The following is a 14,594-nucleotide window of genomic DNA, read 5'->3' as shown; positions in this document are numbered from 1 at the left end:
GCGCCGCCCGGCCCAGCACTTCCTCAATCCTGAGCCGGGAGGAGCGGGCGGCGGCGCGCAGAGCGGAGCGCAGGGCAGGGCCCCGAGGGTCGCCGCCCCGAGCGGACGCCCAGGATCCCCAGCCATAGTACTTCGAGATGCTGTCCTGGCTACTTTTCTCTCGTTGCTGACAATGAGAGACCCAACGTTAAGGAAGGAAAGGTTTATTGAGCTCACAGTTTGTGGAGGTTTCAGTCCGTAATCAGCTGGCTCCAAGGCAGGGTGGCATGGCAGAGGGCAACACTTCAAGGCGGCAGAAGACAGCAAAAGTAGCAAGAACCGAGGGGGGAGGCAAGCCCCTTTCCCTCCCTACAGCGTAAACAAGTTAACCACTCCCCCGGGAGCGGGGTGAGGGGCTGGTGAAGCACTCACTCTATCTCCCCGTGCCCTCCTCTTGCACAGGCTGGAGACCACCCCCAGCCCCCTGCTGGGTTACTTAGTTAAACTTCTAAACTTCTCAGGTTGAGAAAAAGTATCGGCCATTACAGATGCAAGTTCACTCCTCCTGTCCCAAACGATGCCAGCCCCTCTCACCTCTGGAAACTCCAGGATCTTCCAGCCCTCGTGGGCCCTCCGGGTTTGGTGACCTGCTCTCTCAGGGGCAGGCACAGCGATGAGATTTCACAGCAGCTTTCACACTCTGCTGTCCTAGAGCAATGCTGACAGGTTTGTGCTCAGCTCTTTAGAGAGCAGTACAGAAATATACCTATTATGAAAGTTAATATTTTACAAACTGTACCTCTTCCATCACACGAAGTTACTAATTTGATTACAGATTATGCAAAGATATTGCTATCTGGAAAATCATATATATATATATATTTTTTTTTCTTTTATATTTTATTTTATTTTTGAGACCTAACGTGGAACTCTCTTGTTCAGGCTGCGTTCCAACTCGTGGGCTCAAGCGATCCTTCTGCCTCAGCCTGGCAGAGGGCAGGGACTGAGGCACCGCCACTGTCCTGGACTTGGCGAAAGATTTTTAACTGCCTACTGGGCGGAGTGATAAACCAAATGTGGCAGAATGTGGGAATTTATCACCTTTCAACCTGTCGCAAGTACGTGGGTCACACCACTGAAGCTAAAAGCAACACGGTCCATAGACATCCGCGCCCATGCGGCCCCCGTGCTCACCCAGGAAAGAGAATTCTGTTCAGAAAAAGATTTTGCCTGGCAGGACCAGCACCCTAGGCTTCTCTGGCGAAATGTCCCCTCTCAAACCCTCCCAGGACTTGGCGCAAGGCATCGTCATACCCTCATGGCCATTTCACAAACTCCGTGCGGCTGCAGGGCCCTAAAACGACCCAGGACACGTGAGGCCTGGGTGCTTGGAACCTCTGTTTGGGTCCTTAGGAGACAACTGGACACCTGGCAGCTCTTCTGTGGTCCCAGGAGGCTGCTTCTCTGCCTCTGCCGCCACCCATGGTGGGCACAGCTGTGCAATCCTGCCCTACTGCTGAGGTTCTCACGGCAGTTTGCAAGGGCAGCGATCTGAGCGCCACCGAAAAGTCCCTAATAATTTGCAGGGCGTGGCGTCTGCAGGGGTGAGCGAGCCCCGCCACCGCAGTGGAGCCTCGAGGGCGCCATCCCGCCATCTAGCGCCACCGGGAGGAAGCACACGCGGGGTGCCGGGCTCCGCCGCAGGGGTCAAGGGAAGCCAGTGCAGAGGGGGGTCGCTCCACTTCCTTTACTTAAAGGAGCTTGGGAGTTGGCTAGGAAATGTGCCCAGTGTAGAAACCATCTGGAACATTCGACACACGAATGACCTGTTTTGAGCTGTCTGTATCCCGGCATTTAGCTCTATCCATTAGCTGTGTGCTACAGGCACATAGAAGGTTGTTGCAGGGCAGTTAAGATTCCTGTCCACTTCTCTTTCACCTCTGCTGACCCAAGGTCTACTTCTTTTGGCCCACATTCTCCTCAGGTTTTCTGCAACCTCGGGTCGGAATGATTCCTGTGTGGGGACAGTGGGAAGCCATGTCCCTCCCTGAGCTAACCGTTCTGCCCTCAGTGGGCACAGTGGAAGTGTGTAACTTTGGGTTGTTTTTCTTCAGCTGGGTGCTCAGTTTCCTTGCTATTCCTCCCTGGAAAAAATTTTAATACCCCTCACTATCCATGGTCAAGCACAAGTCACCAGCATGGCCTGGAGCAAGGAGTAAAGCCACAAGAAAGGTCTCATCCACCAACAGAAGCTAGGCCCTCCCTGAGGCCCAGCTGTAGAGAACATGCCTGCCTTATAGGCACATGAGTGTGCGTGTGTGCACACACCCACCCACACACACGTACCCACATTGTGTGTGTTGTCCTCAGAATGGTTCCCTTCAGGAAGTCATGTTCTGGTAAACCAAATAAAGTGAAATGTCATTTTCCCATAATTTTTCTAGTCACATTTGGATTGAGAAATCAGATGGTCCCAAATATATCAATACACGTGTATCTCTATACTTTTTTTTTGTTCATTTGTTTGTTTGTTTTTCTTCCGGTACCAGGAATCGAACTCATGACCTTGTGGTTGCCAGGCAGGCACTTTGCCACTGAGCTAAATCCCCAGCCCCTTCAATACACGTGTAAATGCATATTTTGATCCAGCCTCAGCACCAACTCCCAACTTGGTGACTACGCCATCTAAGTTAAGTGCAAACACCAAGATTGCCACAGAGACACTTGTGACACTTGGGCTCATGGCTGGGGGATGCAGGGTCTTCCCTTAATTTCCATTTTGTGTATTCAAATTCTTGTCACTTTAAAGAGTCTTGGGCAGCTCAGATGACATCTTAAACTCAGGCCATAAGATATATGACCTCTGAGGCTGTCCTCTGCCTTGTCAAACCCAAAAGCCACCAAAATGGGTTTTACACTAGGACAAAGGACTTGGTGTGATTGGTCAAAGAAATATAATTTGATTTATTTATCTATACTGCTTTATTACAAACCATATCGTCCAGCAGGTCTCAGAAAGAGAAAATCTTGCTGTGGAATTGAAATGGGTTTGATTAATGAAAAAAATCCAACGCAAAAGCATTTCTCAAATATCCAATTTTATTTTATCGCTGTTGAACACAATCTGCAGTTAGGATCAGAATGCTGAGTCTGATATTTTTTAAAACCATACCACAGGGATAAACCTTAAAAGAAGTGAAATCTAACATTATATAGATTTTCATTTCTAAATACATTATATTACAGAAGGTTAAATATACCACCTCTATGTACTTACAGCTATAAAAGACACATTAACTCTACCAATTATAAATAATGTAGCATTTCATATTAAAGAATTATTGTACAGTGAAAGGATAGAAACCCTCTCAGGTACTACAATGAAGGTTAGTGTCTATACTTCCTTGGGATACTGAAGTTCAGTGTATGAAATCAAATTCTGTTTAACAAGTTATTGGTAGTGTAAGTAGTGAGTGTTAACTGGTGGTGAAAAGAAGGTGAATCACCTGTTTCATATCTGAGAAGGATGATACCCTAATTCACACACACTTTCCTTTATACAGACATGGGTTCTGACATAGACCTTCATTTATTATTATCTCTCTAACTTCATCTTCAAACTTAAGCACCATTTTTCCAGTTAGGAAAGTATGGGTTTAGTAAGGGTAAAAGTACCTGGATAACACAATTTAAGTTTGGTTTTGTTTTTTAAAGCTATGTGGGAATAATTTCAGTTTTCCAAGTTAAAACATGGCATTGCACAAAATTTTGGGTACTCAAAGGAGGAAAAGAATAATTTCTAACCCGTTGGTGAAATACTCAGGTCATTTGGGTATAGATCCAGTTCCTCCATGGAGTCTGGAAGTTATTTGTTAACTAACCAGAAATCAATACCAAAGTAGGGCTTTAAAAAAGTGGGTGAATTATAATAGCCATCTTTCTAGATGTGTGCATTTGACTAATCTGAATGGAAAATGGAACTGGAGAAAAGGAAAGGTACAGAGGCTTATTGTGAACCATTATAGAATACGGTAAAATACATAATTTGAAAAAGTGAATTATGGTTCTGATTTTCCCAGTGCAGCACTTAGTTATCTTGGAATTTGCTCTGTTCTTGTTCTACCAGAACAATAGGTTGTCAGCAGCTATGGTGATGCTAACGATGTCTCCTGACTTAGAAACTATCTTCGTTAAGGTGTGTGAACACAGTTTTAGAGTAAACTCATTGAGATAGCCATTTGGTCATAGTCCAAAGGCAGTACTGGTTTCAAAGTGAACCCCATGGTCAATGTCAACATGTCCTCCTCCAAAATCCACAGCCGTGTGTGTCCATGGCCTCTGACACCCTTGCCTGATATGTGCTCCCCCAAACCTCTCCCTGTCACAGCCTCAAAATCCTTTTCTTTCTTTTTAATTTAGTGCTAATCTTTTCCTTTGGAATGATCCTACCCCTGCCTCAGAAGAAGGAGGAGCTGTGTGCACAGGTGACCACGAGGGGACCACAGGTGCAGGGCTTGTGGGGCACGCAGGGAGCACGTCCCAAAGTCTCACTGGAGTTGGATTCAGCAGAGCGTCTTGAAGCCACTGCTGGACACTTAAATACCACTTCTTGTTAACAGAGCCCTGAGTATCTTCACTGTCTCTCACACCAGGTCTAAAGGCAAAATCAGAAATGGCCAATGGCTCCCTCCCAGGTGGAACTGCAGTTTCACACGCAACACATGAGCATCCAGAGTTAGGTCAATAAAACAGGAGTGTGAGACGAAAATAAAAACCATTCAGCTCTAGTAGACTGAAAGTATCGGGAAGAGAGTGTCCCAGGAAGGTCAGTACTGTAGTTATTCCCTTCAGCAGGTTTGATCTGCCAAGAGGGCTGTCCGGTGGGGCGGAGGAGCCCACTTTCCTTCATGGGTTCTTGTCCTCGAGCTTGATGGTGACAGTTTTCACTTCTGTGTATTCAGCCAGGGCATATTCACCTCTGTGAGGACAGAGAAGAGGACAGTTGGAACTGACGTGCCAACTTGCAGCTCTGGGGAAACAGTTCTGGTGCCTGATTACTCTTTGGGGTTTGGAGTTTATGGAAAGGGGTAAAATGTGACGCCCTGCTAGAGGAATAGCCAGAATTGTGATGTCATTAATAATTTTATGTAAATGAAAGGTAAGTTTAAATATCAAGTTTTTGGCGAGTGATGATTTTGAAATAGGCTAAGAGCCTCAGCTCCAAGCCTGATAAAAATGCAGAGGGCCAGGCCTTACCCAGGCCTACTGTGGCACCCACTTCCCCTGAAAGCATCCACGATCCACTGTCCTGAACCTGTGAATTAAGGCTGTGGATGGAATTCAAGTGACTCATCAGTTGGCTTTAAAATAGCGAGATTATCCTGGATTCCCAGTATTCTTAAAAGTAGAAGAAAGCAGAAGGGTTTGAATAAAACAAGATTCCAGAGAGATGCCATAGTGCTGGCCATGCAGAAGGAGAAAGGCCACCAGCCAGAATGAGCTGCAGAAGTCAGGAAGAACCCTCTCCCCAACCCCACAGCAGAATGTAACCCTGCCGACAGCCTCCGTCTTAGTTCAGTGAGACCTTGGTCAGATTTTTATCCTATAGAGCTATAATATATGCATTTTGTGTAGGCCACTAATTTTGTGGTAATTTGTTTGGCACAACAGAAAGCTAATATGCTCAAGGGATCAGAAATTTCAAGGTGATTTTGATGCCTGTTCAAGTTGGAGACACCTTTAGCTTAGCACTATGTAGGTGAGTCAAAGTCATCGCCATCCCTGAGCCATAGTTCAGACACGGGAAAAGCATCACCTCCTTGCAGTTCTACAGTTAGAGACAATTTGTATGGGACAACTGCCATGTGCTAAGCAAAAAGTGAATGGTGGACACTAATATCCTTATTTTATTAATAATGTGTCACTGAGGTATTTAGGTGTTTTCCTAAAACATATTGCTTAAGAGCCCATGACAATAGTGGCAGACTTATTATGTAATCTTTTCTAGACATAACACAAACCAGCAAAGCCGTAAGCAGAATACTAAATTCAACTTTTGTGGAACAGATAATCCATTTTTAAAAAGCTCCAAGAGACAAGCTAAAAATAATTTATAACGCTGTGTGATAAAGAGTGCTGTTTCCCTCAATGTACAAAGACTTCTTAAAACCAACAGGGAGAACACAAGCAACCAGATGGAAAATTAACAAAGGTCATAGTCAGTTTGCAGAAAAAAGAAATACAAATTCCAGTAAGTGCAAAGAAGGTACTCAGTCTCTCACAATTAAAGATACGGAAACCAAAACAGTAGTGAAACCAAACACATTTTTCATGTGGCATATTATTCAATTCTAGAAATTCATTCATAAAGATTTCTGCAAGGAAAGTATATCAGCATGATTTTTAATAGCAAAAACTGCTTGAAAGTAACAAGCCTGAATTATAAGAGATCACCACTAAAAAGAAAAAGATATCCAAAACCCACTCTTAAGAGAAAAACTGTTTTCATTTAATCAAAACACAGAAAAGAACACACTTATCCACACCTATTGCATGCAGAGAAAATGCAAAGAGGCTTTAAAAGGAAATATATAATGGTACATTATAAAAAGTCAAAGTTGTTAATGATCAGCTTAATAAAACTAGGAAACAGAAGAATACTGAAACCCTGTTGAATTAGTACATAACTAATAAGTCCAGAATTAAAATCACTCTTGCAAGAGTAACTCCAGGGTTACCCTTCTTTCTATTTCCACAGTTGCCTTAGTTCAAATCCTCACTGTTCTCATGCAACCCACTGCAGCATCTCCTAACTGGGTTCTTGTGCAGTCTCATCCCCCTTGACAGTGAAAGCCAACTATGCGCCCAGCCTTTTTCCCAATAAATTTTGTCAAAACATTAGGGGAGCTGGGCGTGGTGGCACGTGCCTGTAATCCTAGCATGCTGGGAACATGAGACAGGAGCATCACAAATTTAAGTCCAGCCTCGGCAACTCAGTAAGACTCTGTCTCAGAAACAAACAAAAAAAAACCAAATGTACTCTGGAGACGTAGCTCAGTGCAAAAGCCCTCAGTTCTAACCCCAGTACTGGGAGAAAAAAAGAATATGGAGGAGACAGGGACCGGTAACTGTATGCTATATGTTCAAAGCCTAATCACGCCTACAGCATCAAAGACGATCAATAAATATTTGCCACTTGAATGAATGAATGAATACTGGTTACCTCTAACAAATGGGACTGCGGGTCAGAGGGAGGCCTTGACTTTCCACATGCTCCTACTGTGTGGATATATTGGTTACTGTCTTTTATTACAAAGCAAAACAAAGAACTAGGAAGAAAGGTGCCCAGGAGGAAGAGAGGTTGGGTCCAGAAACAAGTCCCACAAAGGCCATGGGTGGGTGCCCTGGGGCGGGGAAATCCATGGAATCCACCTAGCGGTGCTCCGGCAGCCCAAGGGGGAACTTCTTACAACAGAAGACGGCAATTGGAGACAACAGAAAATGGAAATTGGTTTTTAAGGCAGTTTCCTTATGAATTATTTTTAAATGCTTTATAAAATGTCTTGGGAAAATATATGCCAAAGGTCCAAGAAGGAAAACAAAAAGACATTTCAAAAAGTCCCCTGGTGGCTAACCATCAGGATAAAATATGGACTGTGTACAGTGGATTCTCACCCAGCCCCGCTCTGAGCCAGGCAAGGGGATGCTGAGAGCTGCAGGCACTGCTGGGGTGGTGGGAAGGGAGGCTGGGGTGAGGAAAGCCACACAGCGAGTCAGCAGTTGGGAGCCTGTGCAAAGCAGGACTCAGGAGGACCCCACATGGCTTCCCGCAGCTTCTGCATCCCAGACTTTTGCTTTGAGACTGGGTATCCCGCTGCCGTGCCTGGCCTCTGGGATAAGGACTGTGTGGTTCTGGATTCCCCAGCCCTGATGACCTCACTGACCAAAGGCAGCGGCTCAGAGGAAACGAATGACCACACAGGGCCTGGTGGCTTCATTCTACTACACAGCCAAGTGAGGTAGAAATATTATAGATAGTCAGACAGTGCTGAGCCCTCAAGGGAGTTAAGACAAAAGATGAAAACCCATCAGAGACTCATCAGTTGGAAGCCAGGCCTCAAGATAACAATAAAAGAACCAGACATCCATCCTCCTCAAGGGGTGAGATAAGTGACAACACCTGGTCTAGATAGGCTCCCCTCACTCCAGTGGGCAACCAAGACGTCAGACCCATCACCCACTTGAGAAGGTCTTTGATCTTTCCACGCCTGCTCACTGTATGACTTGCTCCCCTGTGGGATAAATATTACCTAAGCAGCTATGATCACAGCTCTAAGCCACATTGTTCCCACATGCTCTATAAAATTTCCCTATAGAGTGGGATCCCTAGGCTACCCATTTGGGACTCCTCCTGTTCCTCTGACAGGAGCTTTCTATCCTCTTAATAAATATCTTCCTATTCTTAACCTCCGTTGTTCCTAGAATTCATTCCTCAATTTTTAGAGAACATGAAGTCGGTGTATCAGACATCTAACAGGTTGGGAGTTATAATATTTCCCTTATATCAGTCATATTTGGGGATTCTGATATTACCCCTGTAACAATTCTAGGTGACTTACAAAAGTGGCCTCTGTCCAGCAAGGCCCTGTGCTGTTGTGACCCTGTGCCAGTGGTCACTGCTAGCTGTCAGTCACCAGCTCCCTAGGCTGTTTTCTCATTGGAGAGTAGCAGTCTTTCCTCAAGAGCTGTCACAAGGACCTGAATTAACATGTGGAGCCTCTCAGAGCGCTTGCTGGCGTCTGGGTTGAGTAAATGCTGTAGAAGGATCCTGGAGGGCAGGCAGGAGTCTAAGAGGTAATGGAGGGCTGGGGATGTAGCTCAGTGGCACAAGTGCCTGCCTGGCAAGCGCAATGTCCTGAGTTCGATTCCTGGTACAAAAAAAGAGGTAACGGAGCTGAGGCTCAGAGGATGCAAACACAAATACAAAGAGGTCACCAGGGAGAGGAAAGAGGCTTTTGCAAAGAATCTTCAAGGCGGTGCATTTACCGAAGTTCCTGGAAAGGGAAATCAGCCCCATGAGTGAAGAGAAGACCAAGGGACACCAGTCACTCTGCTGTGCAGAGGGCTCTGGGGCGCCTGCTGTGAGTCAGGGATGGACTAGAAAGAGGGGTGCAGGGGTGGGTGCAGATTGAACCATGCAGACTGGCCAAGAGCAACTGCTCAGGGGCGGAAGCTACCCCTATTCCCTTACAACATCTTTAAGAATCTGGCAGTGGAGCCACCCGAAGTTCCCACCGAGGCCCACGCTGAGGGAAAGTGTTTAAGTCTGTTCCCACTAGAAGATGTGCAGATGAGTACAAGTTTGTATGTACATGACACGTACTGTCTACAGCAAAGGAAGAACGTGAGCCCCCAGCGTGTCCCAGGAAGAGCCCTGGGGTATTGTCACAGATGGTTCTCCAGGAACAATAGGCCTGCAAGATGTTTGTCCACAAAGGCTCATAAAACCCTGAACAGCACCAAGAAGGACATGGGTGGAGAAGCCAAGGTTCAGCTGGAAAGCACAGCGTCTCTGCCCCCAGGATGCTCCCTCCAGTGCTGGGCCTGGGCCAGATGCAAGGAGCTGGTCCTTGAATCCCACAGATGGGACCACGGAGGCCCAGCAGCAGGAGGAGGTGCCTTATGTCTCCTGCAGAAGCGTCAGGAAGGAAGCTCAGTTGCCCACTGCGTGTCCCTGGGTCAGTCTGTTTCCCTACTGCGAGTGGAGACCCGAGCAGGTGTGACATCCTACCTCTGGCAAAAAGTGCACCTTTCCAGTGCTGTGTCTTCATTCCTCCCGCCCATATCAAGGATCTACTGAATGTCTCTAGTGTGTGGGTGCTGGGCAGGGCACAGAGCTGAGTCTGGAGGTGGGTTTTGGGGCCTGGAGCAGGGCAGGCTGAGGATGGGGGTGGGAAGCTCGGAGTGGGGGCGGGAGGAGAGGAGGAATCTGGAGGAGCCCCTGATGGAAAGGGCCACCAGCCTTTGTGACATGGCAGTGCTAGACAGAGCAGAGGGGATCACTGGGCAGGCGCTCGAATCACTGAACAGCAAATATAGTGTATCTCTTATAAAGCCCACCAGCAGGCTGGGAGGGACAGAAATACTTACAGTTCTCTGCCATTTCCTGACATTTTAAAGCCACCGAACGGAGCCTGCGCGTAGAGTGCATTGTAGCAGTTGATCCTAGAAAAAAAAAAAAAAGTGAAAATATGCTCACAATTACCTGGAGAAGACCCAGCTGAATCCTGGGGGCTCCAGGTGTTAGACACTGATGCTCAGTGTTGCCTGACATGTGGCCTTTTGATAAAAATTCAATACAGATCTGCGACCAGAACTGTGGAAGGAATTAAATTCCTGAACCGAGGTACTGCTGTAATTAAAATACAGGGCGCTCTTAGCTTCTGCTTCTCTTTCTTCATGCCGGAAGCTAAAATTTGAATATACTGGTCTAGAGCTTTTCATTGAGATAGGAAGGGGATGAGAAGGCAAGAGAAAAAGAAGAGAAAATATTATGTGTGGGGATAAAAGTTAGCCTTGAAGTGACCTCAGAGGTCACTGACCTCAGAGTTCTTCCGCTTCCTCCACCACATCCCCCTACACTTATTACTCAACTTCTCTGAGCCTCAAATTGTTCATCTTTAAATGACTACGACAACCTGCAATCTGCACAATGCCTGGTGAGGTGGGGACTCGTGTCCATACTTTGCAGAGGAGCGTACTCTGATTTTAGAATCAGAACCAGAAACAAAGCCAGAAGAGTCTTGCAGCCCAGCTGGTCAAAAGCTCATGCCCTGGAGCCTGCTCTGCCGTATACAGTCAGCCCTCTAAAACCAAGGCTCTGGGTCCTCAGGTTCAACCAACCTTGATAGAACACATTTGGAGAAATGATTGCATCTGCACTGAACATGTACAGAATTTTTCCTCCTTGTCATCATTCCCCAAACAATAGGGTGTAGCAACTATTTACATAGCTTCCATAATGTGTTAAGTATTATTAGTCATCTACAGATAGTTAAAGTAAAGTTATATGCATGTACTATGCCATTTTGCATAAGGGGCTTGAGGAACCATGGGATCTGCAGGGGTCCTGGAATCAATCCCGTGGATATTGGGGGGTAAGAATACTACTTGTACGGTTCTAGGCAAGTTACTCAGCCTCTCTGTGTCATGATTTCTACCCTTGTGAAGTGGGATGCTTAATACCATAAGGGCACCCGTTTCAGAAGGTCGTCATGAGGATCTAGCAAAGCGCTTGAATAGTGGGTGGCATATAATATTCAATTAAAAACTGTGTTAATAGAAGATTATTAAGCTGAAATAGTCAGAGCTGAAATAACACTCTACTCACCAGACTGTCCCTGACTCCAGCGCGGAAGCCAGCTTCAGGGCTTTGTCAAGGTTTTTTGTGAACACGGCTGCTGTGAGTCCGTACTCTGTGTTATTTGCTCTTTTTATCACTTCTTCGATGTTTTTGAACTTCAGTATTGGCTGCACTGGTCCAAAAATCTATGATTAATTGCAAGAACGGCAGTGAGAAGTATACCGGGTGGAAACGCAGGCTCCGAGCAGGTGTTTCTTTGGTTTTATATCTTCTATGTATAGCCAGAGGCCACATGTGCATGGCAACAATAATTGGGAAAGAAATTTCACCAAAGATTTTTTTCAGCTATATGATGGTTGAAATTTGAAGGGAAGGAGAAAAGTGGAACAAAAATTTAGAAAAATAACAACTAAAACATACACTGTGTTTCCCATCTCTTATTGTCATCAGTGTTTCTGAGAACTCCAACCTGAGACCTCAGGGTGACCCATCTCAGGATACAGAGAAGGTAAAACTTCTGGATGACTTTTTGGAATGTTATCTCTGAGGATGCTCACAAGTAGGGCTGTAGAACCATGTGCTCTGACCCCCTGTGTTTTGCACCCATGAGGATGCTCTTCCCCACCTTTCCTTTGCTATATGGAAGACTGCATGAATATTGTCTCCTTCCCACGCCTGAGAGTTACTATGGAAACTTTGTAGAGCATCCTCATTGGCGCCTCCCAGGACCTAACCACCCAGCACTGGGCTCTTGTCTTACAAACCCCCTGCAGGAGCCAGCTTCTATCTGCTTCAGCGTAGAATTGAAAGACAAAGGTAAATTTATACTGTGAGGAGGTCTCCTTAATTTCTCTCATTCTCCAGGATACCCATGATGGAAAACACGATGAGAATTCTAGCTGGGACACAATCCTGGAGTATTTCTCTTTTAAGGTCACTCTGGGGGGACTGAGGGCAGCCTTATGAACCCAGAGCTTGATTCCTGATGTACCCCACAGGGAGCAACAGCTCTCCACGCCCTGCTGTGTGATGAACTCTGAGGAGGGAATCTTGCCCCTGGAGACCAGGAGAAATGAATGGAAACCGGGCCTTGAATGAACTCTATGCAACCCTTGGGGTTGGCTAGAGGCTCGTGGCAAGATGGTGCTCCTAAGGACCCCAAAGGATAGGGGAGACGCTACACAGAAAAGGAAAGCCCACCCCACAAAGACTTCTGGGTTCCCTGATCCCTGCAGGAGAGCAGTTTGGAGGGTCCCTGGGCTGTAGCTTTGGCTACAGCCACACCTACCTCCTCCTTGGCAATCCGCATGTTATCAGTAACCTCTGAGAAGACAGTGGGTTTGATGAAAAGTCCCCTGTCTTCCATGGCTGAGCCTCCACATTCCAGCTTGGCCCCTTCCTTCTTCCCACTCTCAATCAGCTCGAGGATTTTGTCAAACTGTTTTTGATCGATCTGTAAAACAATGAAGGAATGATTGTCAACTTCCTGTGCCAGAAGCTGCCAGTTCACATTCTCAGCAGACTTTAGCACCATGTCACCCTGCCTTGTGCATTCCTGCCTAGTGCTAGATCATGGAATGAGTGTGTCTTGTGGGCAGATATTCCTCAGATGCATGGATCTGGGCACCTCTGAGCAGGAGAAGCATGGGAAGATAAGATATTCTCACTCTCTCCGGGACGGGGGTTCATCCTGTTTTTGTTCCCTTTTCCATGCTGAGAAGCCAGTCCAAGGTGCACCAAGAAGTGGTCACATCCTTTGCTCCCTCACTTCTTTGCATCCTGCTAGGGTTGTTTGACTTAGCAAATAAAACACAGGATTTCTACCTAAACTTGAATCTCAGAAAAATGCATGATTTTGAGCATGAGTACATCCCAAATACTGTTTGAGGTATGCTTTACGCTACAAATGCTATCACTCTCCATCTGAAATTCAAATCCAACTCAGGGTCATGTATTTTACTGGCACCCTGCACTCTAGTTCCATGGATTGGAAGAACAATAGCTGGAATTCTCCTTTCATAGTGCTGAAGGGAAGTGAGCAGGAAAAGTGATCACCTTTCCCAGCCCCCTTCAAAACAGTGCAGTGAACTTGCAGTGGGTGAGGGACTGTGCCTTGGTCAGTGGCAGATCAGCTCATCAGAAAGGCTCCACCTTTGCTACCTTGCCTCAGAGTCTCCCTGGCTGGACTGTGACAGCCTAATACCTAGCTAGGGGTGAGCTGTGAAAAGGGCGCCACTTTGGGAGACTGCTCAATGGGGACAGTTCTCTTTCTGCATGCCCCCCCAGCCTTCCTCCTAAAATCTGTGGGAGCCTTTATCATGGCCCTGTGGACAGTGCTCTTCCTCTTGGGCTGGGAGAGCCAGAGCTTTAATAAGATTTGCTGTCGCTGAGAATTTTACATAGGAGGGCTGGTTTCATTTCAACCATGTTAAAAAAAAAAATAGTGAGCAAATCCAGTTGGTGCATTTGGATGAGTGTCTCTGTCTGGCCCTGAGGAGGATGCTGGCTTTCTTGGAAGGGGAGGGGTACAAACCATGCAAGTCACTTGATAACCAACCTGTGATATATGGATCCAATTTTAACCAATCCATACCTCACACCATATGCCAGGACAAGTCTCAATAGATCAAAGATGTAACCATTACAAATGAAACCATAAAATTCCTTCATGTGGGAGACTGCTCTTGCAAACTTGTCTTCTCTATGACTCAAAGAACATAAGCCAATAAAGAAAAGACTAATAAATTTCAGTATGTTTTTTTAAAAAGATCTCGTGATATAGTTCAGTGGTAGAATGCTTGCTCCCATGGGTTCAGTCCCAAGAAGAAGGAAGGAAAGAAGGAAGGAGGTAGGCATGCAGGCAGAATCATCATGAGCAAAGTCATATGGCAAAACAAAAAACTGAAAAAATATTAATAAATCATACCATAGAAAACTAATCTGTGTAGTATGTATGGAAAGCATCTTAGAAGTGAAAAGAAAAGTGACCAAATATATAATAGGAAATTATGCAAAGTAAATATCCATTTGACTGGAAAAGAAACACAAATGTCTTTTAAACATAAGATAATGTATGCTGTCTTGCATACCTTGGAAGGCAGAATGTGTATTACAATTAAATGATACTATTTTAAATTCTCAGATGAACAAGAATTCATATTCTGTTACTAATGCTGAAGAAACAGACGACCTGTACAATGCTTTTAGGAACATGGTATCAGTTGATTCATCCTCTATAACAGGCATCCCCGTC

General features: G+C 45.8%; 2 protein-coding genes across 2 annotated transcripts in view; both read right to left on the bottom strand.

The window, feature by feature from the left end:
- Lrrk1 (leucine-rich repeat kinase 1) overlaps positions 1-237 on the bottom strand; it is a 127,346-nt gene extending 127,109 nt beyond the window's left edge. The window contains exon 1 of the mRNA XM_013512546.1: positions 217-237. The gene's annotated coding sequence lies outside the window, so the exon portion shown is untranslated. The remainder of the gene's footprint in view (positions 1-216) is intronic.
- Positions 238-3,058: 2,821 nt separating this feature from the next.
- Positions 3,059-14,594, bottom strand: part of Aldh1a3 (aldehyde dehydrogenase 1 family, member A3) — a 34,502-nt gene continuing 22,966 nt past the window's right edge. The window contains exons 10-13 of the mRNA XM_005381642.2: positions 12,630-12,794; positions 11,369-11,526; positions 10,129-10,203; positions 3,059-4,957 (exon numbers count right to left, since the gene is read on the bottom strand). Of these exons, the coding sequence (XP_005381699.1) occupies positions 4,885-4,957; positions 10,129-10,203; positions 11,369-11,526; positions 12,630-12,794 (471 nt within the window). The 3' untranslated portion in view covers positions 3,059-4,884. The remainder of the gene's footprint in view (positions 4,958-10,128; positions 10,204-11,368; positions 11,527-12,629; positions 12,795-14,594) is intronic.

The sequence above is a fragment of the Chinchilla lanigera genome, unplaced genomic scaffold, assembly GCF_000276665.1.
Source record: "Chinchilla lanigera isolate Chin_1 unplaced genomic scaffold, ChiLan1.0 scaffold00015, whole genome shotgun sequence".
Taxonomy (NCBI): domain Eukaryota; kingdom Metazoa; phylum Chordata; class Mammalia; order Rodentia; family Chinchillidae; genus Chinchilla; species Chinchilla lanigera.
Note: the sequence above shows the minus strand (reverse complement) of the source record. Positions and strands in the feature narration are given on the sequence as shown.